At 34.5% G+C, this 26621-nt stretch overlaps 1 protein-coding gene across 1 annotated transcript in view; it reads right to left on the bottom strand.

Moving 5' to 3' along the window:
* The window catches only part of LOC127877873 (CDK5 and ABL1 enzyme substrate 2-like), a 39865-nt gene that overhangs the window by 10592 nt on the left and 2652 nt on the right, over nucleotides 1-26621 (bottom strand). The window contains exons 2-8 of the mRNA XM_052424177.1: nucleotides 21928-22037; nucleotides 20783-20894; nucleotides 19175-19267; nucleotides 15792-15930; nucleotides 14105-14201; nucleotides 9304-9387; nucleotides 1405-1505 (exon numbers count right to left, since the gene is read on the bottom strand). Coding sequence (XP_052280137.1) covers nucleotides 1405-1505; nucleotides 9304-9387; nucleotides 14105-14201; nucleotides 15792-15930; nucleotides 19175-19267; nucleotides 20783-20894; nucleotides 21928-22037 — 736 coding nt within the window. The remainder of the gene's footprint in view (nucleotides 1-1404; nucleotides 1506-9303; nucleotides 9388-14104; nucleotides 14202-15791; nucleotides 15931-19174; nucleotides 19268-20782; nucleotides 20895-21927; nucleotides 22038-26621) is intronic.

Genomic DNA, 26621 nt, shown 5'->3' with positions numbered 1-26621 from the left:
TGCCAGTTTGAGGACACATAACTCTTAAAAGAATAGTGTGACATATACACAAATAATATCTTTCGATTCTAATGAACAACAAAACTATGTTATGTTTTGATACACAGAAAACTGCTCGCACACAAAGAACACAGTCATGTGCAGTTATGTCCAAAAACTGCCATATTTTCTATTGCAAATATAATTCTGCAATAAATATGGCAAAATACACAAACAATAATGTATTGCACTTCTAGTATAAACAACATATCTATGAAGTTTAATGTTGATGCGCAGAAAACTAAGAGACACGTTTGCGAAGATGTACACATGTAAAATAATGTAAGTATCCCAAATTTGCCTAACTTCAAGGGCACATAACTCTTCAAAGAATAATGCATTATACAGCCCTTGCACTTCTAAAAAGTACAACAAACTTATTTTTCATGTTTTAGGTCGATAAGCAGAATGCTTTCTTAGTCAAAAAGGAGCATAATCAGCTAAATTGAAGGTCAGATTTCAACAACTTGGTCAGCAACTTCACCGAAAGACCACAAAAACATGTCAGAAAGTTTCAATTTAATACATGTAGACTATTAGAAACAGATATATTGATAACTTGCAGGTTTACTAAACCAAATTTTTTAGGACAACAAGAGATGTGTTTGTCAGAAACACAATGCCCCCTAAGGTGCCGCTTTGATATATATATTTTTTTTTACCTTTGACCTTTAAGGATGACCTTGACCTTTCACTACTCAAAATGTGCAGCTCCATGAGATACACATGCATGCCAAATATCAAGTTGCTATCATCAATATTGCAAAAGTTATGACCAAGGTTAAAGTTTTGTGACACATACAATGACAGACAGACATATACAATGACAGGCAAACAGACAGGCCAAAAACAATATACCCCCGATCATTCGATCCGGGGGTATAAAAAGGGCATAATTCTGCAAAATTGCTAGTCAGAATTATGAAACTTGGTCAGTAAGCTCACTCTTTGACCCTAAACACATGTGTGAAATTTCAATTGATTACCTGTAGTAGAAACAATTATATGGAGATGATGCATAAGTTACTTTAACCCTTTGCATGCTGGGAAATTTGTCGTCTGCTAAAATGTCGTCTGCTGAATTTCTAAAATTAGCATTTTTTTCGATTTTTTTCAAAGAATACTATCAGAATAGCAAACAGTTTGGATCCTGATGAGACGCCACGTTCTGTGGCGTCTCATCTGGATCCAAACTGTTTGCAAAGGCCTTTAAAATTCGGTTCCCGCACTGAAAGGGTTAACCAGAGCATTTCATGGACATGGAAATTTGGATGCGAAATTTAGCTCGGACTTTTTATTAAAAACTTGAGCTAACAACATACACCAAAATCTTTTATATGAAATAAAACAATTGAAAGAGTGTACCATATATGAAGAAAAGTTCAGGACAGTTCGGTATCCACCAGACTGCAGTTCTGGGTCATCAAGGAGATTGGGGTCATAGGTCACATCCTCCTCCTCAATGACTGCAACACAAACAGTACAGCTCAGTGTCAGAGGTTGTTAAATGCACGTGCGTAAAGAGTCATCCCAGATTAGCCTGTGCAGTGTGCACAGGCTAATCAGGGAAATACTTTTCGCCTAAACTGGTTTTGTGTTAGGAAGAGATTACTTTTGAACAAAATGTAGCATAAAAGCTGAAAGTGTAGTCCATGATTAGCCTGCGCAGAGTTCACAGGCAAATCAGGGACTTCACTTTATGCACATGCATTAAACCCAGTTTTCACAATATACAAGAACAGAGAATGTACAAAATGTACAATGTAGTATTGATACAGGGTATGGTTCTATCTGATTGACATTTCCATTTATTACATTCTATTGCTTGTTGTCCATGTAATTCAATACACTTACAACAAATATGTTATTTAACACACATTAGTAACATAATCTGGTTATTTCTATTTGCTATTTCCGAATGACTCGTAAACTAATAAACTTTTTCAACAGTTACTTTTTTTTTTAATTCTTTTTTATGTCATCTTGTGGAAGCCCTTAATATCATGATGGCAGATACCATAGCTTTACACATAAGATTTTCTAAACTCCTAAACATGATAAATGAACAGCTTACATCAATATGATTATTAACTGCACTGATAATAAAATTAAAAGTAATTTAATATTCAAGATCTTAAAGAAGCAGTTACATACGTATAGGATCTGACACGAGTTGTCATATCATACCATATTTTATTAAACGAGTTCAGAAATTTTGTAAGTAAGCGAGCCTTTGGCGAGCTTACTAACGAATTTCCTGGACGAGTTTAATAAAATATGGTATGATATGGCAACGAGTGTCAGATATTTTTTATCACATGCTTTTAAATGAGCAAATTAAATAAATATTAACGTAAACATAATGATAAATCCCGAATGTTGTTTACATTTCGTGATGTCATTTGACGTTGCAATGTCATTTCAGCAAAATAACAAAATGCGATTGGTCAATAAACCAAAACTAAACCAATGAAAACACTTTAAAGTGTTGTATTACACATGTGTAATAAAAAAAAATATGTAATGGTTGTATTACATGGGAAACAGGGTATAGCATGTGATAAAATGGAACAACTAGTAACCAGTAAAAAACTAAATAAGGAGAGTACATGTAATTGCTCAAATCCATGAAGGAGGTAGAACAAAATTCCATCACATTAAGTTCAAAATATTCATCAGAATTGTTTAGTAAATATTTATTTACAAGAGTACAATACATTCTGCCATTCATCTCTCATGAAAGTACATCAAATTGAACATAAAGTGAATACAGATAAAAATGCATGTAACATTTATAAACAAGAGATGTGTTTTTCAGAAACACAATGCCCCCTATTGTGCCGCTTTGAAGCCATATATTTGACCTTGAAGGATGACCTTGACATTTCACCACTCAAGTTTTGCACAGACAGACTGACAGACAGGCCAAAAACAATATACCCCTTATCATTCGATCCAGGGGCATACAAATTAAAATGTGCAATAGACCAGTTTCACAATACAACCGCTGATGCTATTTTTAGATATCATGTGACGTGTCGAACTTTAGAACGAGGCTGAACGTGTATAGATCTTTGACAGAGGATATTGATGATTATAAACCAGTTGATTTGTATTAATTACATTAGGGATTTTCATGAGCACTGGCACTGGTTACAACAACGGCAAACATATACAGACATGCATGTGTTGTTTAGTCAATAAATTGATAAGGGGTTTGACCTAAGTCATATTTTAAAGCCATAGTATTTAGTACTACAAGTGTATACGTGTAGATACATTTTATCTCATTTCTATTAAAATTCAAGATACGCAAATCATCTGAGAAAATGTGGTCTGAAGAATAAACATTGATTATTGCACAAAACCAATACATTTGTATATATATAAGCCGTATAATACAAAACGTTATTATATAACTTAAATTCTCAAAAGTATGTTTGTTGGTCAGTACATTTTTTCATGAACGATCGAACGTGTAAGATGTGTGTTGACTCAATCATAAGAAAAAGCAATATAAAATGCAAAGCACATGACAGTATTTAAATGTTATGTCATTTTTCTTTTAACTCGAATTAATTTTTTTTTACAGTGAAAGACAATATTGAAGACTTCTTGTATACAGGTGAAAAAAACGAAGGTGGAGCAAACTAAACTGTCTATGCATGCACATTTAGTTGTCTATAAATGTGATTATGAGATATACATATATGTCACTTTATGTCATATATCTCTTTTGTCTGTATTTTTCGGAAACATTATATAACCCCGTTGTGGTCAACGAAAATGCTTGTTTTAATTTTTTTCTTCTATACACTAACAAACACTCTTTATAAGACTACGTAATGACAGAGTTTTATTTTACCGGTACCCGCTAAATAGGTTTTGTGTTTAGCATAACATTTTATAAATATTTTAATTGTATAGATATTAAGCACTTAATTATGCATCCGAACATTCTTTTACAAGGACATCGTTCCTACGATAATTTGTGCATTCATACATTGTTTTAACTACCCGAACATTCATTTCCACGCTATTTTGACATCCCAGACAATTGTTCCAACATTATTTTTACAGACCAGATATTCACTCCTAAATAGTTTAAACGCCCCGATTTCTACAAGGTTTCGCAAGTTACAGATCTCAGTGAGAGTCAATATATTCGAATATTTTTTAACGTTATCATTCTCATGATCACGATAAAGTCTTACAACAGTATAAAGTATTACACAAAATATGAGAAAAATATATGTATAAACAAACTATTTTAATAACGACACATTAAAATACCGGATAAAATGCCTTGTGTCATATTATTTTGAAAAAAAGTGATAATAATGACCAGGATAGCAATTATTCTGGAACGAATCTCCAGGCTGTCAAAATAACAAGGGAACGAATGTCCGGGCAGTCAAAATTATGTTGGAACCATTATCCGCATTGTCAAAATAGCAAAGGCACGAATGTTCAGGTTGTCAAACACATAGGAACGAATGTCCGCTTGTGTGAAAAATAGGCCAGGACGAATGTCCAGCATTCACTGTATTATTATGATTAAACTGGCCAATATTTATACAGTATTTAGTTTGATTAAACTGGCCAATATTTATACAGTATTTAGTTAGAGTATTTGGCGTTACATTAGTCTTAGAAATGACTATGTAATACTACTACCACGCTAGACATTGGGTATCATAAATGCTGTTTACTGACCAGGCATCTATCTACTACGAGTGGTTTATGACACCATGCTGTTATTTAGTATTCGTCGGCACATTATTTGATCATAACGAGATAATCGGTTTGTGCTAAACACAGCTAGGGCTATTAAACCACAGATTATCAATAAACAAGATAGATCTTTATTCAAATAGCGCGATAAAAAAGCTCTAACAAAGAGTGTGCAATGTGTGCAAAAAATGAAGAAACAAGGGACAAAATTGTCACAAAACCAGGTTTTCATTGTGAAAAAAAATCTGATTAAGGGAGACAACTCAAACTGAACTTTTGAAATGAACAAACAAAATTAACTCCCTTTGTAAGTTTGTTTCAAAATAAATCTATTTTAAGTTGTGGTGACCTTGACATTGGAGATATTGACGTGATTCTTTCGTGCGACACACCGTCCCATGATGGTGAACAAATGTGCCAAATAATTGTAAAATCTCACAATGAATGACATAGTTATGGCCCAGACAAGCTCATTTATTGCCAATTTTGACCTTTGAACTCAACGTTTGACCTTGACCTTGGAGATATCGACGTAATTATTTTGCGCGACACACCGTCCAATGATGGTGAACAAATGTGCCAAATGATTTTAAAATATGACAATGAACGACATAGTTATGGCCCGGACAAGCTTGTTCCGCCCACCCGCCAGCCCTCCAGCCAGCCAGCCCGCCCGCATTCGCCAATCTAATAACCAGTTTTTTCCTTCGGAAAACCTGGTTAAAAACTAGTGTTTTAATCAACATTTTTCTAATGTATTGACACTTAAACTATGAAGTACATATTTATTACTTATTCTGACAATGTCATATTGTGTTTTCTAAATCCTTACATCGCCGAATGTTCAAAAGAGTGAAAGGTTGAAATCAGATGCGGCGTTGCTTGTGACTATTGTAAATGGTACCACTTTGAGACTCGTTATGGAGTTCTGCGAGTCACGTGACTTTGCGCTCTTATCAATTTTGGCCTATTGTGAAAAGGGTCTATTATGTGAAGTGAAGTTGGAATAAGACATCAATCTTGGAATTAACTGTATTTATGCATCTATTCTTTATATGTAGCTTTAACTGTTGTAATTGTAGCAGTAGCTAATAAGTGTTTGTAGTTTGGAAAATTCGTCAATATTATTTACAAATAGTCATCTACAAATTGTATAACATCATTAAATTTGATTTTATTTGAAGACTGTTCTTTTCATGCATTTATTTAAGCCCTGAAATATGAAACTGTGTTCATGTATGCATAATGCATGAACACAGTTAGAAAATACATTTAAAATGAAAACACAAACACCTGTAATGAAAAAGTCCTTATGATAATAAAAGTAAATACAGAATATTACAAACATGCAGTATATTCTCTTATATTTTCCAAAAGGGTGGGGATTTAAGTTTAAAATTATGGTATAATATATATCTACAAGAACATTATAATAATTTGACTATGTACATAACGCTAATAATTGAAACAGTTCAAAGATTTGCATTACAAAAATGTTAAAGTAAATTTTTAAGTATTTAAAAAAGGGAGGGGCATTTATAGGTATTGCAGCATTTATAAGAGAATATATGGTACATACACAACATGAATGTAACACTTTTTGTGTGAGAAAAACAATTAAATGATGTCCTTTTTATGTTTGATGTCAAATTTAAAATTCACATAATTCATAATTATGAACCATTCCACTTATACTTCATAACAATGGCTCTTTTTTCTAAAACTTGATTACGTGACAGGTACATAATATAACATGCCATAACATAGTATATTTTCTATTATATCTGAATCACATACATGTACACACAATGACATGATACGGTGAAAAAGTATAGTATACATTTTATTTAAATCTGATGGAATATTGTTAAAATGCAACTTGATAAAACTGAACCGAAAAAACACTAAGTGCAATCTATGAACCCTCATAAGCATACTCAAGGTTCTTTATAACGGAGCTTAAAAGGGCTCACCAGAGTTGATGATAGAAGTGACATCTTGAGTGTTTAGAACTTTTTCTTAAATTTGACGTGATGACTTAGTTTTTAATTGTATAGGGTGAGACAGAACAGTAGGCCAGATACAAAGACCCTCAACACTTAAAACACACACACATTTCAGAAAGTATATTGTATATGCTACCATTATAATTCAAAATTCTAACCATATAAATGCTGTTTTGTGTAAACAAAGAACTAAATAAACATGGCAAAACTAGATAATACTCAAATACTAAAAGAAGTTGTGAATACGAGACAGGTCAACTAACATTCAGTTTGCAATAACATTTCATAACTAAATTTATTTTTAAAAAGATTCAATCATTATTGTTTACATTTTGTTTCATCAGTGTTTATTTTCCAATAGAAAAATCTTTGTCTTTTTTATATCCCTGTATATTACCACTAGCTAACAGCCGCTTTGTTAAACTCATCAGAAAACCAAATCATTGTTAATACATAAGAAATTAAAACAAAGAAAAATCATAAAAATAATATCTAAAACAGATAAATAACAAAATACCTTGCATGCTCTTATTATATAATTGCATATATTCCGGTTAACATATATTCAACAAAATTTTTACACACAAATAAAAATATGAATGCCATGCAAGCCCAATTCAACCAAATTGACAAGAAAGTTGTGTTAACTTATTAGTTCCATTCCGACATCATTCAAAGCCCATACCAACATAAACAGCAAGGCACACCAGCGTAATGCACATTGCCAATCGTGTAAACTTTGCACCATTCAGAAAATTCATAGGCTTTAGTCAAAGCACTCTAAACAGAACAAGAATCCACAAACACTGCATCGCTTCTTTCAGTAAGTTGGGCATCTCGCAGTAGGTATGAATACCAATGATTATTTTAACACTTGTAGTATGTTAATAATAACAAAAGCACCGCATAACGGGTGCTACGCTCGGCTGCGAAAGCTTGTCAGAATTTTTTATTATTTTTTTTTAGAGGTCACATTTGACCTAGTGACCCAAAATGGGTGTGGCGTGTAGAACTCATCAAGGTGCATCTACATATGAAGTTTCAAAGTTGTAGGTGGAAGCCCTTTTGATTTTAGAGCGAATGTTAAGGTTTATGTTAAAGTTTTATATCAGAGGTCACAGTGACCTTGACCTTTGACCTAGTGACCCAAAAATGGGTGTGGCGTGTAGAAATCATGAAGGTGCATCTACATATGAAGTTTCAAAGTTGTAGATGGAAGCACTTTGATTTTAGAGCCTATGAAAGTTTGATATTAGAGGTCACAGTGACCTTGACCTTTGACCTAGTGACCCAAAAATGGGTGTGGCGTGTAGAACTCATCAAGGTGCATGTACATATGAAGTTTCAAAGTTGTAGGTGGAAGCACTTTGATTTTAGAGCCAATGTTAAGGTTTTAGCACGACGCCTACGGCGGACGAGCTGGCTATGACAATAGCTTGGGTTATCTCAGAAAACAGCCTCGCTAAAAATTATATTTAAAATAATAAAGTTTAAAAAGGGGGATAACTTAATTGATTCAACAATAATATAATCACCAATGCACAAGCATAATTTCATATTGATGCATGCAACTTTTAATGCTGTATGAAGTTAAGTGTAGGAGTACTGGATTGGTCAAGTTTGTGTCTGGGGGTTTACAGGAGGACAGACAGACAATCCATGGTAAGTGTAGTATACCCAATATAACTGGGATTTTTTTTTATCATTCAATTAAAAATTCTACAACCTGATGGCACATAAAATTAGAAAATTACTGTCAAAATAACTACCATGAATTATAACTTTCTTAATATTAATTTTCAAAAACCAGTCTCTTACTCAATTGATCAATTAAATAAAGCGTGTAATAAATATACATTAAAACAAAAAAACCTGGCAAAGCAATCAAAGCAGGTTCCAATGATTTACTTATTAATTTTATTTAGTTAAATCAAATTAATGTTCAACTTTGTTGAAAACCTGTTAAATTCTCAATCTAACTAATGACATTATTGAACATTGTGTAATTAACATGATCAAATAGGTTGACTGGTATGCCCGAACTGCAGGTTTGCGTACAATAAAGCAATGGGGGGTTTTTAAATGATATAAAATAATACAAACATTATTCTGGCTTCAAATATCTTTCTTTTATATTAATTTGGCTCATATAAGTCATGCATACGATTTGAAATGTTTTCAATTTTTGTACCGGTAATTGAATTAAATAAAATAACAAATTTCTATATGTCTTTATATGTAATCAATACATTCAAATAGTAATAGTTATTGTCATCTTAGCTGTTTGATGCAGTCTTTTATGCTAAGAAATGTTTTTTTTATCACATTTACTAATTTCGAAATTCATTGAAAACTCAAAAATGAAGATACAAAATATCTGTTATGTGCGACAAGCTATCAACAATAATTGCCATAGCAACATATTGAAATTCGTTCACAGCTCAAAATAAGGCTCTAAAGCAAATCCTCTTCAAAGCTTACACAACTGGCAACACATAGTCCGGCTACATAGGGTGTGTGATACCTCTGTTGAGGGCGGAGGACGCGAGAGACCCCCTTGCCGAGTGCATGTATGGGTCCTCTGAGAGACTGCGATTGTACACCCGCCCTGCGAATGCACACAGTACAGCCACCACAGTGGAACAGGGGACATAACTGGCCTCAAATCAGCATAATCTCATAAAAATACTATAATCCATGAAGTATAACACTATACAGAATTCTTAAGGATGACCCATACAGGCACCGAATTCGTACTGTACCATTAACATTTACATGTTCATACATGAGGGCCAATATGGCCCTTTAGAACTCACCTGAGTAAAAATAGTGTATTCTGTTTTTACCTAGCTATTTGAAATGAAAAATTGTACCTGCTTGATATATTGATCATGCTTTGCTGCAACAAAGGCGACTCAATTTGAGTCAATTAGTGAAACATATTGACATGTTTAAAGTCTTTGAAGTTAAGCAGACAAACATGGACTGAGTAATCAAATTTTCTCGCCCAGTCCAACAAAACACGAATTTTAACTATATCAAAGGTTCACTCGTTTTGTATGGCCCTATAAAATTTCAAATAAAATGATCCCAAGTCATTTCACTTTATATTCACTACTGGTATTGTATCTGATTTTAAAAGTAACACCAGTGCAATTATTCATAATCTATTAACAAGGAAGAAAGCCAGCGTAAGAAAATTACGTATACATTATTGAATAAGTTCTATCACAGATCCCCAATTTGTGTACTGTTTTTCAAAGTAATTGATCTATATGCAAAGACAGCAAGTACAAAACAAGAGGGCCTGAAAGGCCCATAGTCACTCACCTGAGATTCAAAGGAACTGATCTGTTCTGTGCAGCCCAAGATGTCATTAGAACAAATGTTCTAACCAACTTTCATGACTAGTGAACATCCTGGCAGCCACGTTTTTCAACAGACCAGAACCATTTTCATACACATCCAAGATATCATTTAAACAAATATACTGACAAAGTTTCATGAAGATTCATGAAGCCATATAAGGACAAATGCCCCACCCCCTGGTGTCAATTTTTTTCAAGCAACTGGAACCATTTTCGAAACTTGTCAGAGATATCATTGAGACAAACTTCTGACCAAGTTTCATGATGATCAGACAATAAATGTGGCTTCTAGAGTGTTAACAAGGTTTTACTAAAGCTATATAAGGAACAAGAGCTGTCACCATAGGATGACTTATGCCTCCTATAAACTCTTGATAGAAGTTATGAGCTTTTTTCGAAACCTAAACGCAGATTTTGAAACCTCAACGCGGACCCTAAGTTCAAGGTCAAGGTCACAGGGGTCAAATTTGTGTGCGTATTAAAAGGCCATGTCCATATACACATGCATGCCAAATATGAAATTGCGTATAAAAAGGCCATGTCCATATACACATGCATGCCAAATATGAAATTGCTATCTGAAGCTACATAGAAGTTATGAGCATTTTTCGAAACCTAAATGCAAAGTGTGATGGACAGACGGACGGACGGAGCGTCCGATCACTATATGCCCTCCTTCAGGGGCATAAAAATGCCACAACCCTTTGGCGGCCATGTTTTTCCACCAACCAGAACCATTTTCGAACTCATCCAAGATATCATTGGGACAAATTGTCTGGCCAAGTTTCATGATGATCAAACTATAAATGTGGCCTTAAGAGTGTTAATAAGGTTTAACTAAGGCAAAATATATCCATATTAGGAAAAATGCCCCCACCCCTGGTGGCCATGTTTTTAAAGCAACTAAAGCCATTTTTGAACTCATCCAAGATATCATTGGGACAAATCTTCTGACAAAGTTTCATGAAGATCAGAAAATAAATGTGGCCTCTACAGTGTTAACAAGGTTTTACTATAGCCATACAAGGAAAAATGCCCCGCCAACTGGTGGCCATGATTTTCAACCAACCCTCATCATTTTTGAACTTGTCCAAGATATTATTGGGATGAATCTTCTTACCAAGTTTCATGAAGATCAGACATTAAATGTGGCCTCTAGAGTGTTAAAAAGATTTTACTATAGCCATTTATAGCCATATAAGGAAAAATGCCCTGCCCCTTGGCAGCCATGTTTTTCCAGCAAACATAACCATTTTCGAACTCAACCAAGTTATTATTTAGACCAATCTTCTGACCAAATTTCACGAAGATTGGACAATAAATGTGGCCTCTATAGTGTTAACAAGGTTTTACTATAGCCATATAAGGAAAAATGCCCCCCCCCTGGGGGCCATGTTTTTCAACCAACCAGCATCATTTTTGAACTCTTCCAAGATATTATCTTGATGAATCTTCTGACCAAGTTTCATGATGATCGAAAATAAATGTGGCCTCTAGAGTGTTAACAAGGTTTAACTATAGCCATATAGCCATATAATGAAAAATTGCCCGCCCCTTGGCAGCCATGTTTTTCAAGCAAACATATCCATTTTCGAACTCATCCAAGATATAATTGAGACCAATCTTCTGACCAAATTTCATGAAGATTGGACAATAAATGTGGCCTCTAGAGTGTTAACAAGGCAAATATTGACGCAACACAACGCACGCCGCACAACTGACAAAAGGCGATCACAAAAGCTCACCATGAGCACGTTGTGCTCAGGTGAGCTAAAAATGCATTATTTTAATTCCATAACATGGCACATAACTTGATTTACTCTGAACATAAACAAACTGTTTTTAGCAATTCATGATGATTAGTTAAAACCTATTTATTTTAGATCCATTGCATAGAAAGCCTCAGGCTTATTTGAAACGCTCTCGAATTCGTTTCCTGGCACTAGAACCAGTACCTGGTGTCTATGGGTGAGATCTTAAGAAGGATCTTGGGCATCGAACCTGTGATCTACCGATTGCTAGGGAAACACCATATCCACTACGCCACGGCGTCTTGTGATGATTATATACATGAATTATGTCAAAACATTTGTTTAATAGGAAAATGATGGAGTAACAACAACTTGGAAGAACAACCAAAATGCAAGTTAAAAGTTAGTTTGATATAGTCACACACTTTCGCTATCTTTAGGTTTTAACAATCAATCTATAATTGTTCAACTCAATTTTTAAATTCACCTTATTTTGTATTCAAATGATACTGTAAGATGCATTCCGTGGATTACTACTGCTTCTTGCCAAGGAACAATAGAGAAATGAAATTGCAATATATATCTATCTTATAATGTTAATAAACAATTTTATAAAATATAACTGCAACTGGTTACTGCAACTGGTTGCAGTTAAGACAGAGGGGGTAATCACGAAATAGTCAAGATGGCGACCTCCATGCATAGGCAGGTATTTTTCACCGTTTTATACCCTTGATTACTTGTATTTATTGTTTAAATGCCGCTCACTGTCCAGCCATATCAGCAAGAAAGTTACTAGCATTTATTTTGTGTTGTTATTTTGCTCTTTATCTCGACTTTACTGGCTGCAAAATTTCTCAGCAGGATGACCCAATTTAAGCTCCACTAAGAAAATTTTCGGGGAGTAAAAACGAGATATAAAGCGAATTTTAATACAAAATAAACCCTAATCACATGTTTACTGATATGGCTAGAAAGTGAGCGTCATTTAAAAATTAAACAAAAGAAATAAAGGGTTTAAAACAGAGAAAAATAACTCTCTTTACATGAACGTCGCCATATTGACTTTCACGTGATTACCCCCTCTGTAAGAGCTTTGCCATGCAAAAACAGGTCTTGTGTCATGTTCAGCCAGCCTGCTACGACTTGCTTTTAAAAACCTGCAAGGTTTCCTAGTCTCAGTAGCGGACATGGTAGCACCTGAACAGACTGCATGATGCGCTGGCTGGGCTGGAGTTGCGCTAGCCCGCATGGCATAAGACCAGTTTTAACATGACGCATGTCTTATAATATAAAAAAAACTTCTCGTTTACATTTGATGGGTTAATCAAAGTGTTCAATATTTTCTGCAGAAAAAGCAGCAGTTTCATCTAACTACAAACTACAAAGCGACCCCAACAATTTAGTACAAGTCAACAACTAGAATGGTTATTCATTAACAAAAATAAATAATAAAAAAAACATGACAAACATATCATCTCATCCATAAAAAAAAAAAATCAACATTAAATATTCCTGCATGACTTACAAAACATATTACTATTTAATGACTGTCACCAAAATAATAATTACCAAAAGAACTTAGGGCAAAATAACAATGTCATAACAATGTCATAGGAGTTTACATCAAATGTAAAAAGGATCTTGTTGTGGTAAGTCATCTTCGGGCTATATAACAAGGTATCCAGACATTCATTCTCACTGACAATCGTTCCTATAAAGCTCATTTTGACAAGGTGGACATTTGTTCCTATATAATTTTGACAACCCAGACAATTGTTCCGACATTATTTTGACAACCCGTACATTCGTTCCTACATTATTTTGACAGCCCTAACATTTGTTCCTACATTATTTTGACAACCCGTACATTTGTTCCTATACTTTTCTGTACTTTCTTGTGCATAACATCATAATTACAATTAAACAAAAAATGTCCGGGATAGCAATACATGTATTGTAGGAAAGAATGTCTGGGGTGTCAATATAACGCAGGAAAGAATGTCTGGGGTGTCAATATAACGTAGGAACTAATGTTCTATTTGTCAAAACAATGTAGAAAGTTAGGAACAAATGTCTGCCTTGTCAAAACTAGCGTATGATTATTTGTGGGAATGAATGTCTGTGATTCAAGTAGCAATTGTAGCATGTACACAATTTCACAGGCAAATCTGATCCAACAATCGTTCAGTGCTATATAAAGTACCTGTAGTAGTGTCCGGTGAAGTCAGTTTGGACTCAGAGGACACACGACGCAGCAGGGTGGCTTTGGAGGGCTCCAGGAGTTCACTGTATGATACGTCCTGCGTACATGCAATTATACAACATATTTATTTTATGCCCTCTGTGTTTTACTTTCCACATTTGGGAAAAAGGTTAGGGCGCCATTCAGATGTTGAATTTAAGAACAGTAATTATTTTTAATGACTTCATGAATATATTCTTTTTTTTACAAAGCATTCTTTTAACATGGAGCACATACTTTGCTACAAAAGCTTAAACTGTATTTGCGTGGTTCACTATTGATTAAAAAAGGGAAATTCAAAGTTTAAAACAGTAAATGAGAACATTTACAATAACTGAAAAAATGACATTTTTTCCCTTGAAATTTTTCCAGTTTAATGCTAACAAAAGTAAACAATTGGTGGAAAAGCATAAAGGCTTAAAGGGTGTGTGTATAATTTAAAAGCCATTATTCAGAAAAGATTCAGGGTTAAAGGGTACATGTAATTATTTGTATAATTTGAAAGCCATAATTAAGAAAATTTCAGGGTTAATGGGTATTTGTATAATTAAAAAGCCATAATTCACAAAAGTGTCAGGGTTAAAGTATCGGAAATAAACTGGTCGACCGACAGACAGACCTACCAACAGACAGACCAACATCCAGCAAAGCAATATACCCCCTCTTCTTCGGAAGGGGGCATAAAATGGTTTGTTTCTGATAAACCAATAGTATGTACATGTTTAAAAAGAAATCAGAAATACATATTATTATTTTTTTTAAGAATTCAGTGCTTTATCATAATTTTTACATAACAATTTTTGGAAGAAAGTGACAGAACTTGGTTGTAATTATTTTGAAATTGCATATCCTAACAATCGTAATGATAGAAAAAGTCTAAGCCCAAGGCCTATTAATTCACAAAAAATCAATGGACCAGAATAAAACTCACATTTCAACTGTAACTCATGTAGGTAGACTCACATACAAAAAATAAGCTCAATATCTGAAAGCGTTGCATAAAAAAACCTCTGATAAATGGAATGCTGGATGGACCGACGGATGGACAGTCCAATTGCTATATGCAACCCTATTGGAGGCATAAAAATGTGCTGTGCAGAGAACATTGAAATCTATTACTTTCGGTTTGAAGTTCTAGAATGCTTTTTGACAAAATTATATTGAACATCATTTGAAATGGACATTTTCTCTAAATTAATTTTATGTAGACCATATCTTTAGAACTTAAATTGTTCAGAAAGGAAGTATTTATCTGTAAAATGAAGTTGTTTACACTTCCACATGGACAAAGAGAAATCAATAACAATTGTATTTACATGCAACTTCATGTTTTTTTCTAAGCAAATGGAGTGACAAGGGTGGAGTAACATAATCTGCAAACCCAAGGGCCATTATTCAAAGACCTCAATAGGGAAAACCTCAGGAAATTCTGTTTGACATTCATAAAATTCATGAAATGATCAGCTAGATGTGCTGATGGCTTTTTACATTAAAATATATTGATTTGTATATTTTTGCTGGCAAAAAATGTACATTTCTAAATAGAAACTTTGATCTGAAGCTTTAATGCAAGTACAACTTCAAAACACATTTCCCATTGGATTTTAAAGCTTTGTGTGCACTGGCCCAGATGCATTATGTTACTTACTGGTGCATCATCTCCCCGCACGATCTTCTGTCCCAGCAGGAACATGTCCTCAGTGGAGCTGACAGACCTCGTGCCTGAGGGGTGACGGCTACGGTGGAGGGCCATCAACACCGGCCCCTCAACAAGGGCATCCAGCTGACTACAACAGATACAGGGACGGCTATAGTCACTAACTTCTTAACACTTTCCTGCTTAAGAGAAAAGTGAAAATAAAATTGCAGTCCGTTCAGGTTTTATGCTGTTTGCTGCTCATCAGTACTTGATGGTTGGAAATTCAGCCTTTAAAACTTGAAAGGTCTTCAATTTAAATGGATTTTTCTAATGGACAACAAATGCTTCAAAATGTGCATCTGAGTGGTAAAGGGTTCATAGACTTAATACTAAGAACAAAGCATAATCTGAAAACCAGATTACCCTATGCTTGAAACAGCCAGAGGTCAAATAAAATTGTATATGTTCAGAAATTTGATTCCAGACTTATTCTATCTCTGCATATTTGTTAAATGTCCTGCAAATTTTGTTTTGTGTTAACCTTAAAAAAACACATTTTGACATTACCTTCTTGGTTATATTTACATCAAAATCATGCATGGAGGCATTTAAAAAATAAAAAGCAGAATGTTTTGCATATATCTTTCTTAAGCTTCATCTGTCTGAAATGCATGGCATTTGATGGAATGGGACTGAAAACAGCACACGCATGACATTTCATGGACATGGACTGAATACAAAGCATATGCATGGCATTTCATGGAAATGGACTGAATACAAAGCACATGAATGGCATGTAATGGAATGGGACTGAATACAAAGCACATACATGGCATTTCATGGAAATGTACTGAATACAAAGCACATGTATGGCATTTCATGGAAATGGACTGAACACAAATAACATGCATGGCATTTCATGGGATGTCACTGAATACAAAGCACATGCATGGCAAATCATGGAAACAGACTGAATACAAAGCACATGTAAGGCATTTCATGGAATAGGACTGAACACAAAGCATATGCATGCCATTTAATGGAATAGGACTGGAAACAAAGCAAATGCAAGGCATTTCATGGAATAGGACTGAAAAAAATCACATGCATGGCATTTCATGAAATAGGACTGAAAACGAAGCACATGCATGGCATTTCATGAAAAAGGTCTGAAAAGAAGACAGACTTCACTAATAAAGTACAGAATATTGGAACATGATTTTAAGCACTCAACAAAGTTCATCACCTAGTTTGTCACAATCATGTCAACCATAATACAGGTTAATATTAAATATGACTTTTACAATATTTTAGTGTATGCGGTGGAAAACAAATTCTATTAAAATGTTTAACTCAACCTCAGACACTGGCTCTATATAAGGCTCTATACAAAACTGTGATAACCATTACATAAAATACAACACTAAAATAGACACAACATTTTTTCTTTGTCTGAAACAGTTTACAATTTTAACTGAATTCATGTATACATTCACATCCATACTTTGTGCACTTAACTATGCATTTAAACTAGTTTATGCTTTGCCTAATTTACATTAGAAAAAGTCATGAGAAATGTCACACAAACTGATTCAAATATTAAAGGTGTAAGGTTTATTAAACAAGAGCAGCGCATAACGGGTGCCAATGCTCGGCTGCAGGTGCAGTTTTGAATAAATAAAAGCTTGTCAGAATTATTATTTTTTTTAGAGGTCAGTGACCTTGACCTTTGACCTAGTGACCACAAAATGGGTGTTGTGTGTAGAACTCATCATGGTGCATCTACATATGAAGTTTCAAAGTTGTATGTGGAAGTACTTTGATTTTAGAGCCAATGTAAAGGTTTTAGCACAACACGGACGGCTGAAGTCGGACGACTAGCTGGCTTTGACAATACCTTGGGTTTTCTCCGAAAACAGCCGAGCAAAAAACATTACTGGCCATATGGTCTGGCAATCCATTAATTGCTGACCACAAGGTCTCTAATTTGTTAATAATTACTGGCTGCAAAGTCTGGTAATCTGATGAAAACAAGCAAATTCCTTGAATTGATATCCCCCGCAATTATATTTCTGGACACAAAAGTTTTCTGGACGGATGGGCAACGCCAATGTGCATCATCCTCTTATCCATATATATACTCATACCAAGTTTCAATAAAATCCATCAAAGCACTTTCAAGATATGGCTCAGGACACACAAAAAAAGCCTTTTTTCAAAATACAAAGGACCATAACTCTGTAATTATTCGATGGTGTACAATGCCATTTGGCGTGCATCATCCTCTTATCCATATATATACCCATATCAAGTTTCAATGAAATCTGCCAAAGCATTTCCAAGATATGGCTCAAGACACAAAAGTGCCGTACGGACGGATGCAAGTAAGACGGACCGACGGATGGACAGACAACGCCAAAACAATATCCCTCGGCCTAAGGCGGGGGATATTAACAGTCCTTAATGCGGGTCTTCTGATGATAATTTCAGGTCTGGTAATCAGTTAATTATTACCGGCCAATAGGAATTGTAATCTCTTTAAAGGCCATTTACACTCAAAATCAACAAAGACAAAAATTGTGTACAATATTTCAAAAAATAAAGTTAACACATAAAAAGATCAAATTTCCTTATGGCAATAGCCAATATTTCAACCCTTAATGAGGTCTGGTAACGTAGAATTAACGCTACACAAAATGCTCGTTTTAATTTTTTTTTTCAATAAAATGTGAATTTCTGTGAATTTCTGGCCGCGATATCAGAACATTAATGGGTGAACAAGCAGCTTCAAAAGCATGACCTTGTTCTCATAAATAAGTCGTTCTTCCCACCTGCCTAAAGCCAGTTTTGGTTGTAAATGTTCGGATATCATGGCGGGAAATTAACATGGCATATAATGTCGCACAAAAATCCTTAAATCTATGTTACCATACCACATCTAGCGTTGAAATTTGGCTTTTGCTATAAAGAGCACTGACTTTTTATAGTCTTACTTTATTTTACAAAATATTTTGCCAAATATTCGTTGATTTTGAGTATTTATGTTACTTTAATAATTACTTGACGCAAGGTTTTGTAATCTGTTACTTATTACTGGCCACAAGGTCTGGTAATCTGTGAACAATTACTGGCAATTCCAAAACAACTTATTTAAAAAGAGCTAGAAGGTATAATGAATCAGAAGTTTTAACAATATGAGGACCAGCAATCCAGGAATTAAATCAGAACTCATAAAACTTTAATAGCTTTTTTGTCACAGGTCTTACAATTTTGCGTAGACTGCAGTACACAGCAAGAGGGACTTTGTCCATGATTGGTGAAAGGTTTGAGTTAAGCAATCACAAAGTTAACCCAGGGACTCAGCTGTGAAAGAGAAGAACAAACAAAAATACCTGCCAAATGTTGCAAATGTACTCGTCTTTTTGTAAGACGGGATCGTTGAAGTGATAGCAACAGGAGCCTTGTTGTTTGTAACAATTATAACTCTGAAAATGCAAACAGAGAAAATGATACATGTGCCTCATACATGCAGTGGCAACAAAGCACAAGCAACAATTTCTAGAGTACAAATGAGCATGCAAGGGCATCTTGGCATTGAGAAGAATTATACAAGAGGCCTCAAAGGCCCAAGGTCCCGGACATTTTGGATCTAAACAGTTTTTTAAAAAATGACGAGTTTGTAATAATTTTAGTTGTTATCTTTTTCCCCTATATGAAACAGATCTGACATGGACTAAGACAGTATTAGACCAAAGATCAGAAATTTAATTTGAGGCGTTTTCCTGTACATTTTTGGAAAACTGTATTTTCGGTATTGGGATTTTTGCATGTGAAAAGTCCACTGGTTTGGGAAAAACTAATTAAATATATAACTCCTAATTCAAATAAGAAGTAAAAAATCATTTAAATTATAATGATATAGTTTGTTAGAGGTAATTGCAATAAAATTGAGATGTAATAATCAATAGACACTTGTTTCAGAACGAAAATTATTTGAAACTTGGGGGAAAAAATCACATCGTTTCTTTTTTTCCCCAATTTTGGTTGTGGAATGGGTCCATTAAACCAGGAAAAGGTTGTTGAAATTAATATTTAAAAAGATTTTGGAAGTATTAATTTCAAAATCTTTTGATGATCTTTGGTGACACATAATTAAACTGTGGACCAAAAGGATTTTATCAAATTTGCTGAAGATACTCATCCAAGCATAATTCCTGTGCAAGTGAGACATATCAATGAAAGTACAACACACAACACACCACGCACAACATACAAAACGTGGTCCTCAATGATCACAATGGGAACTGCACAAATGAGGTAATAACATCGTCAATGCATGTGTATTGTGTGCCAGAATATCATAACTAATCAAGAAGTCTGATTTCATGATGAATTGAGGACAAACAACAACCATGCAAATGTGTACATTTTAAGGTGTTTAGAAACATACAGCAAAACAATGATGTGTTTGACCAGTTGTAGATAACATCTGATTAAAATAAGTTAGTAACAAATTACATTTAGATTGAAAGCAATATATAAAACAGCTCAGGCATTTCCTCAGCATGTTGATACAGTGACGCTTGATTTTTTACTACAACATTTGTTTGATGGACTGAATTGCTTTTTTTTCTCTGTTAATCTGCACTTCAAAAATTTTGCAAATGCTTGCAAAATCTGAAATTACTATCTTCTGCATTTCGGATTAAGAATTAAATTATACATATTTGAAAATAATTACATGAAAAATGTCTTTTTCAATATATCTAAATTTAATAATGTGCATGTGCATGTCCATGTATACATACATGAATGACTTGACCATCGATTTTGTGAACAATTTTGTAGTGTACATTGTTGTATGTGAATTTTATTAAATAAACAAGGCAATAGGGGCTCCCCCTGTCAGCAATAACCCCCTTCTTCACTGCCTTGCCAATGTGCCTGAACAAATTTCTGGGGAAAGGAAAGCAGCTGTCAGTTGACACGAGAATTCATACCTGGCATTTTTCACTCTACGTCGACTGTCAGGTGAGATAAACTTCACTTCATGCTCTTGTGACTCAAATGACTCCCCTGAGACTGAGCCTGAGTGCCGACTGAGGGACCGATCTGAAGCAAATATAGGTGGTAAGTTGGTAACCATTCACACCTTGCTGACACATTTCTTTGCAGTTTGTGGGGGAAAATATCCCATGCAGAAAACCACAATAAAATGTCACGGAACATATAAATAACCTATGAGCCTAATTAATTAAGTTATTTAAAGTTTTTTTGCAATATACATGTAAGTCTTTATAAATAATTTGAACCCCCCGCAAATTTAGTGTTATTAAATAGAAGGCTGACATACCAAGTATAGCACATTGGGATTTTCTAGTCACAGACATGTTTTTTCTGCTAATTAATGCTATAGTAGCAATAATAATGTGATTATAGAATTTCTAAGTTAAAAAGGGCTGTGACTTTTGTCATTTCTGATGGTGCAATACAGGACACTAAAAATCTCACATGCACATCTTCATTTCACAAGGAACAATGCCTGCAAGCCAAGTATGAATGTTGTATATTGAAAAGTGTTACAGAATGTCTATTGACAACTTTGTGTCTGTGGAAAGACAGAAAGAGACAGACATACAAATTCCCATGGTGTTTCCAGTTTACTCCCCTTCACTTTGTATATTATTTATTACTTATACTGGCCCAAACTTCTATTAACTGATCAATTAATACCATTTTATGAACAAGAAAGTAGTTCATGACCTAGACCCGTATTCACCAACTAATTCTTAGTCTTAGTCTAACAAAAAAGAATTAAAACTGTTATGTGCCTAAACATCATGAAAGTAAAGTCTAGCAGGTACATGTAAGTTAACAACAATAATGATACATTTCTTTGTTAAGAACAAGTTTATAATATATACGTACCATATTTAGCTTGTACATATGCCAACTCTGAGTTGTTCTTTTTTTGTCAAAGACTATTCTTTAGTCTTAAGTCTAAGAATTAGTTGGTGAATACTGGCCCAGAACGTTCGTTATTGGTCAAAGACTTTTACTTGTAATTGGGCTTTGCACAGATTTACTGACCATATCTGAGGTCTCACAACCTTCCTGTGCCAGCAGAAATAATTAAATTGAATACCTATTTTTTCATGTATAGCATCTATTAGCCCCGGTGCAGTTTCTGCCAGCTGAGCCAACCGTTTGCGGAAACTCGACCTTTCCTTGGCATCCCCAGAGTAGGACCCAGCCCTGAAGTGAATGAAAATAATGCTTAATGAATGCAGGTAAAGTGTCGTCCCAGTTACTTTTTTAAAGCTTATGACCTGTACAATAAAAAACAAATTACCATCCAGGGTTTTTTTGGGTTGTGGGGGATGGGGCCTTTAGCCCTTATGTGGGGGAAATTTTACGCGCGATTTTTCACTTTGGGGGAAAGATTGTGCGTGTTTTTTCCTTAATGGGGGAACATGTTAAGAGTGTTACTTTTACTGCTAAATTGGTTAAAAAGAAAAAAAGAGTGTTATTTGCTTCATAGACCATCTTAACTGGGATTGACTATGGCCGACTGTGACAGACTGAGCTATGGCCGACTGTGACAGACTGAAATCTTCTTTACAGGGACTGACTATGGCTCAGGGCCCTCTCTGGGGAATTTTCGCAGCGTTTCCCTTTTTGGGGGATTTGTTTACTTACTCTCTCATTATTACATTTGTACATGTTTGCACTATATTAATTGCTTTTTTTCATAATTTAGTACGTTTGACAAGATTAAATTGAAATAGAATTGAGATATTATAATCATGACACATCTTTCTATTATAATTTTTTTTTTTTTTTTTTTTTTAGGGGGAATTTTTCCGGAAGGGGAAAAAACCAGCCTAGTTTGGTGGGGGAAGACGGCCGATCTTCGGCATCTATTATATAAGGTAAAATAAACCTGCCATCATAATATAAATTAATGACAAATAAGAAAAATATAGGTTTCATACACTTATATAAATTGATTCAGCAGTAATGAGGTTTTATAAGTTATCACAAATATACATGTAGCAGGTTAAGGGTTAAATATATAAAGTAAACTCAGTTAAATACATCAATAACACAACATTAACAGTTAAGTGTGTTTGTTTATATTTGTTAATAAATTCCCCCAAACTGCCATATGTGAGTTGTTTCTGATAAATGATGATAGGTGTGGTGTAATGAGAGGTACAAAACAAGTGAAGGGTCAATTAATTGCTGAACAAAAAACACTTCTCCTTTAAGTTTCCTCACTCCTACCTAATTTCAGCTGAGGGAGAAGTCACATTCCCCTCAAATTTATATGTAGACTGAGCCCTGTAATTAATCAATATTTTTAAATCATGTTTCTAAGTAATGAGTCTTATTCTGCTTGTTTTAAGATTATGTATACATTCTTGTTTGAATCTGAGATAATTATTTCAAAAGTAGTAATTTTACATACTTGTGCAAAAATCCCTTCGAATTTTGAAGGCCTTTGCAAACAGTTTGGATCCAGATGAAACGCCACAGAATGTGGCGTCTCATCAGGATCCAAACTGTTTGCTATTCTGATTCTTTGAAAAAAAAACACGAATAAAATGCTTATTTTAGAAATTCAGCAGACAACATTTTAGCAGACTACAAATTTCCCAGCATGCAAAGGGTTAATATAAAGGCCTAAAAAAAATCATGTTGTGGTTCTGGTAACATTGCCAAAATTTCTAGGTAGGGTAGGTCGATTTTTTTTTTCTCCAGACAAGATGCCTGTTTTCAACAGTCATTTTATGCTGATGGTTTTGACATAAAACCTCTATGTACACCATAGAAAAGCAGGGTTGGCATATTGACCGGTCAATTGAGTATTGACCGGGCCGGTGGTCAATACCCGGTTAAAACCAGTCAATACTGGTCGATTGAAAATTAAAGCATTTAAACATGACAAAGGAAGCATTTAAGCTATTCTATATGAAATCAATCGTTATTCTGTAATTGATAAACTTTTTTTGAGTTATTTAATGTAAACAAAATCTTTAAAGCTGTAAAAAATTACTTCTTTATCATTTATGGAAACGGCCTCAAATACAAAAGAACTAAGGCAATATCTTTATCTCAGTGTATCACATCTGTTACTAAAGTTTTATTACTATTGTAGTTACCATAGTATTTCACTGATCTATTGATATATCTATTTGATAAGCAGATGGACAAACAGAATTCTTGTGGCTTCTAGGGTCATAAACCTTAAGCCTTAATTGGTAATAAAATGCATGCAGTGTTTTGTCTCTGATAGTGACAATGAAGCAAATCTGCCCTTAGGCTATTTCATTTCACTCACACAAAAGGAGATAACTTGCTATTAATTTAAAAGTTCTAACTTGTCTCCTTTCTGTATAAAGAGGGTTTTCATATTTTAAAGTTCAATTGGACTTCAAATGAATAAGCAATCAAAGTTCTTGATTTTGCCAACAATATTTACCAATTGTGGGTCTACTCTAGACTCTTCTTTTCAATTATTTCTTTCTTTTAATAATTCTTTGTTATAATGTTTTTTATTTTTATATCGATGGGAAAAAAATTTTGTTTCACTATTTTGTTCAAAAAGTACTTAAAGAAATCCAGGCAAGAATACATGACAAGTAAGGGTTGTGTCAAAAAGGTGCCATTTAAGGCCCTATTATCAGTTTTGGTTGCCCTAACCTGTATAGGTGAGAAGACTGTGAGAAGACTGTGGGGCATGAGGAACAACTGATACAAAGTAATTGACAGGTTCTTGTTGAATCAAGCACAGAATTTTCTGAACATTCATAATTAATTAGAATCGAAAGATAAATTCAATCAACCAGAAAAATCCAATTGACCAACTTTGACTAATTTGCACAATTTTGAGAGATTGGCCTACAAATTGCATGAACAGGTATATATTAGTGGATATTAATAGCTTAAGACATTATTGGCAACATGTCTGTTTAATTTATATTATCGATATTGTTTAATTAAGCATGGAATATTAATCAAAATTGGGGGAAAAGTTCAATTGACCAGTATTGACCAGTAATGACCACTTTTGGAGTATTGACCGGGGCGGTTTTAACCGGTAAAAACCGTCGGTTAAAACCAGGGGCGGTCGATTGGTGCCAACCCTGTAGAAAAGTGTTCCCATTATTGTGTAGTGATCTTCTTTGTATATTTATCATTTTAACAACTCTTTTTTCCAGCAAGGTGAGATTCAACCTATGATAAAAACCAACAGAACAACCACCATGAATGATGATTCCGGTTTATGCCCAAAAGCTAAGTTTAATACCGGTTTATGAACGTAATGAATGCAGCTTGCTTAAAGAATATATCAATGTTTTTTATCCCGTAATTGAAAGTTAAAAAATCACTGTTTTACCCCACCCACTTACGATCGCATAAAACTTACCCAGTGCTGAGGGGGTATGGGCTGCAAATTCTGGTAAATACGATAAAAGTGCTCAAGAATTTCAAGAAACACAAACATTCGCCATTTTTCTTAAGTATCAAATAAATTTTGGCATTTGTTTCTATTTAAAGATGTGATGAAATAACGTCCAATCAGGGCAGGTTTATTTCCATTGAACACGCGTAAATTGCCTGATGTGATGTTCATTGATATACAACACAACAAACATCCACACTTTCCATGCGATGTTCTCGCATAATTTTGCGTGCTTTTTATTGAGACAAAGGATAAAGCACTGTCTATTTGAAGCTAGAATTTGTTAATGTCGCGTTAGTATTCAAATTCGGAAGCGTGTTTCGGATAACACATTGAAAAATGCTCATTTGAGAATCAAACGAAACATTTACAGTTGCGCGTAATTAATTCAACGATAATTTGTTAAAAAGCATTAAGTGTCCAATAAATGTTTTGACCATATAATGCATGAAATGCACAATATCCACGAGGATTTCACCCAGTTGCCATCATCTGCTTATAAGTAAGTGGCCGAGATTTCATCGTGGAGGTGTACACCGTAGGGACTGATGAGTGTGTTAGATAACAAAGCCAACAAACTGCCATAAAATCACACACTTATGAAAATTACGCCATTCGTCATCTGCATGATTTTACTGCAGGTACAGGTATGACTGCTTAAAAGTGATGTCGCTCATTCAAAGCGTGCACTCTCACTGGCCATTTACAACAATGATCCGCCTTAAGGCAGGCTTTAGGTGGGTAACAATATACATGATGTAATTGACAGAGGATCATAAATCGGCTCTCACAATTTTCGGCTAAGTCAATATCGCTTTGATATTTATCCTACCGGAAAACGGTAAAAAAAGTTTAGGGTCGGCACGGTCAATAAAAACTTTAGGGTCGGCGCATTTTCCTAGGTAGGGTCGGGTGACCGGAACCACAACATTTATTTTTTTAGGCCTAAACTGGAAGTTAAAACTCCATTAAAGATTAACTAGTCAAAACTGTCCAAAATTTAACTAAAGCCTACAACCAGTCCATTGAATAATCCACGTACATGTTTTTTTCATTACACATTTTCAATAAGAAAATTGTTTAGTCTGCTAAACTCACCAGAGCTTGACAGCGATCATCTTTAATAAGACAATCGATGCAGACAAACAGGTTGTTATGAGAACTTCACAAGTTCTATATCACCAGATAAGAAATTGCAGTTTTAAAATAGAGATTTTTCTCCTTCTTAATAAAGTAACTGAAATCTTGTGAGCAAAAACTGTAAAATTCCCAATGAAATATTCCAATTTTTTTTTGGGGGGGTGGGGGGGGGGGTGTGGGGGTAAATTTCGTTCCATAAGTGTTATATCTGCAAGTGAACAAATAAAATG

Source organism: Dreissena polymorpha, chromosome 4 (genome assembly GCF_020536995.1).
Source record: "Dreissena polymorpha isolate Duluth1 chromosome 4, UMN_Dpol_1.0, whole genome shotgun sequence".
NCBI classification, from domain to species: Eukaryota; Metazoa; Mollusca; class Bivalvia; order Myida; family Dreissenidae; genus Dreissena; species Dreissena polymorpha.
Note: the sequence above shows the minus strand (reverse complement) of the source record. Positions and strands in the feature narration are given on the sequence as shown.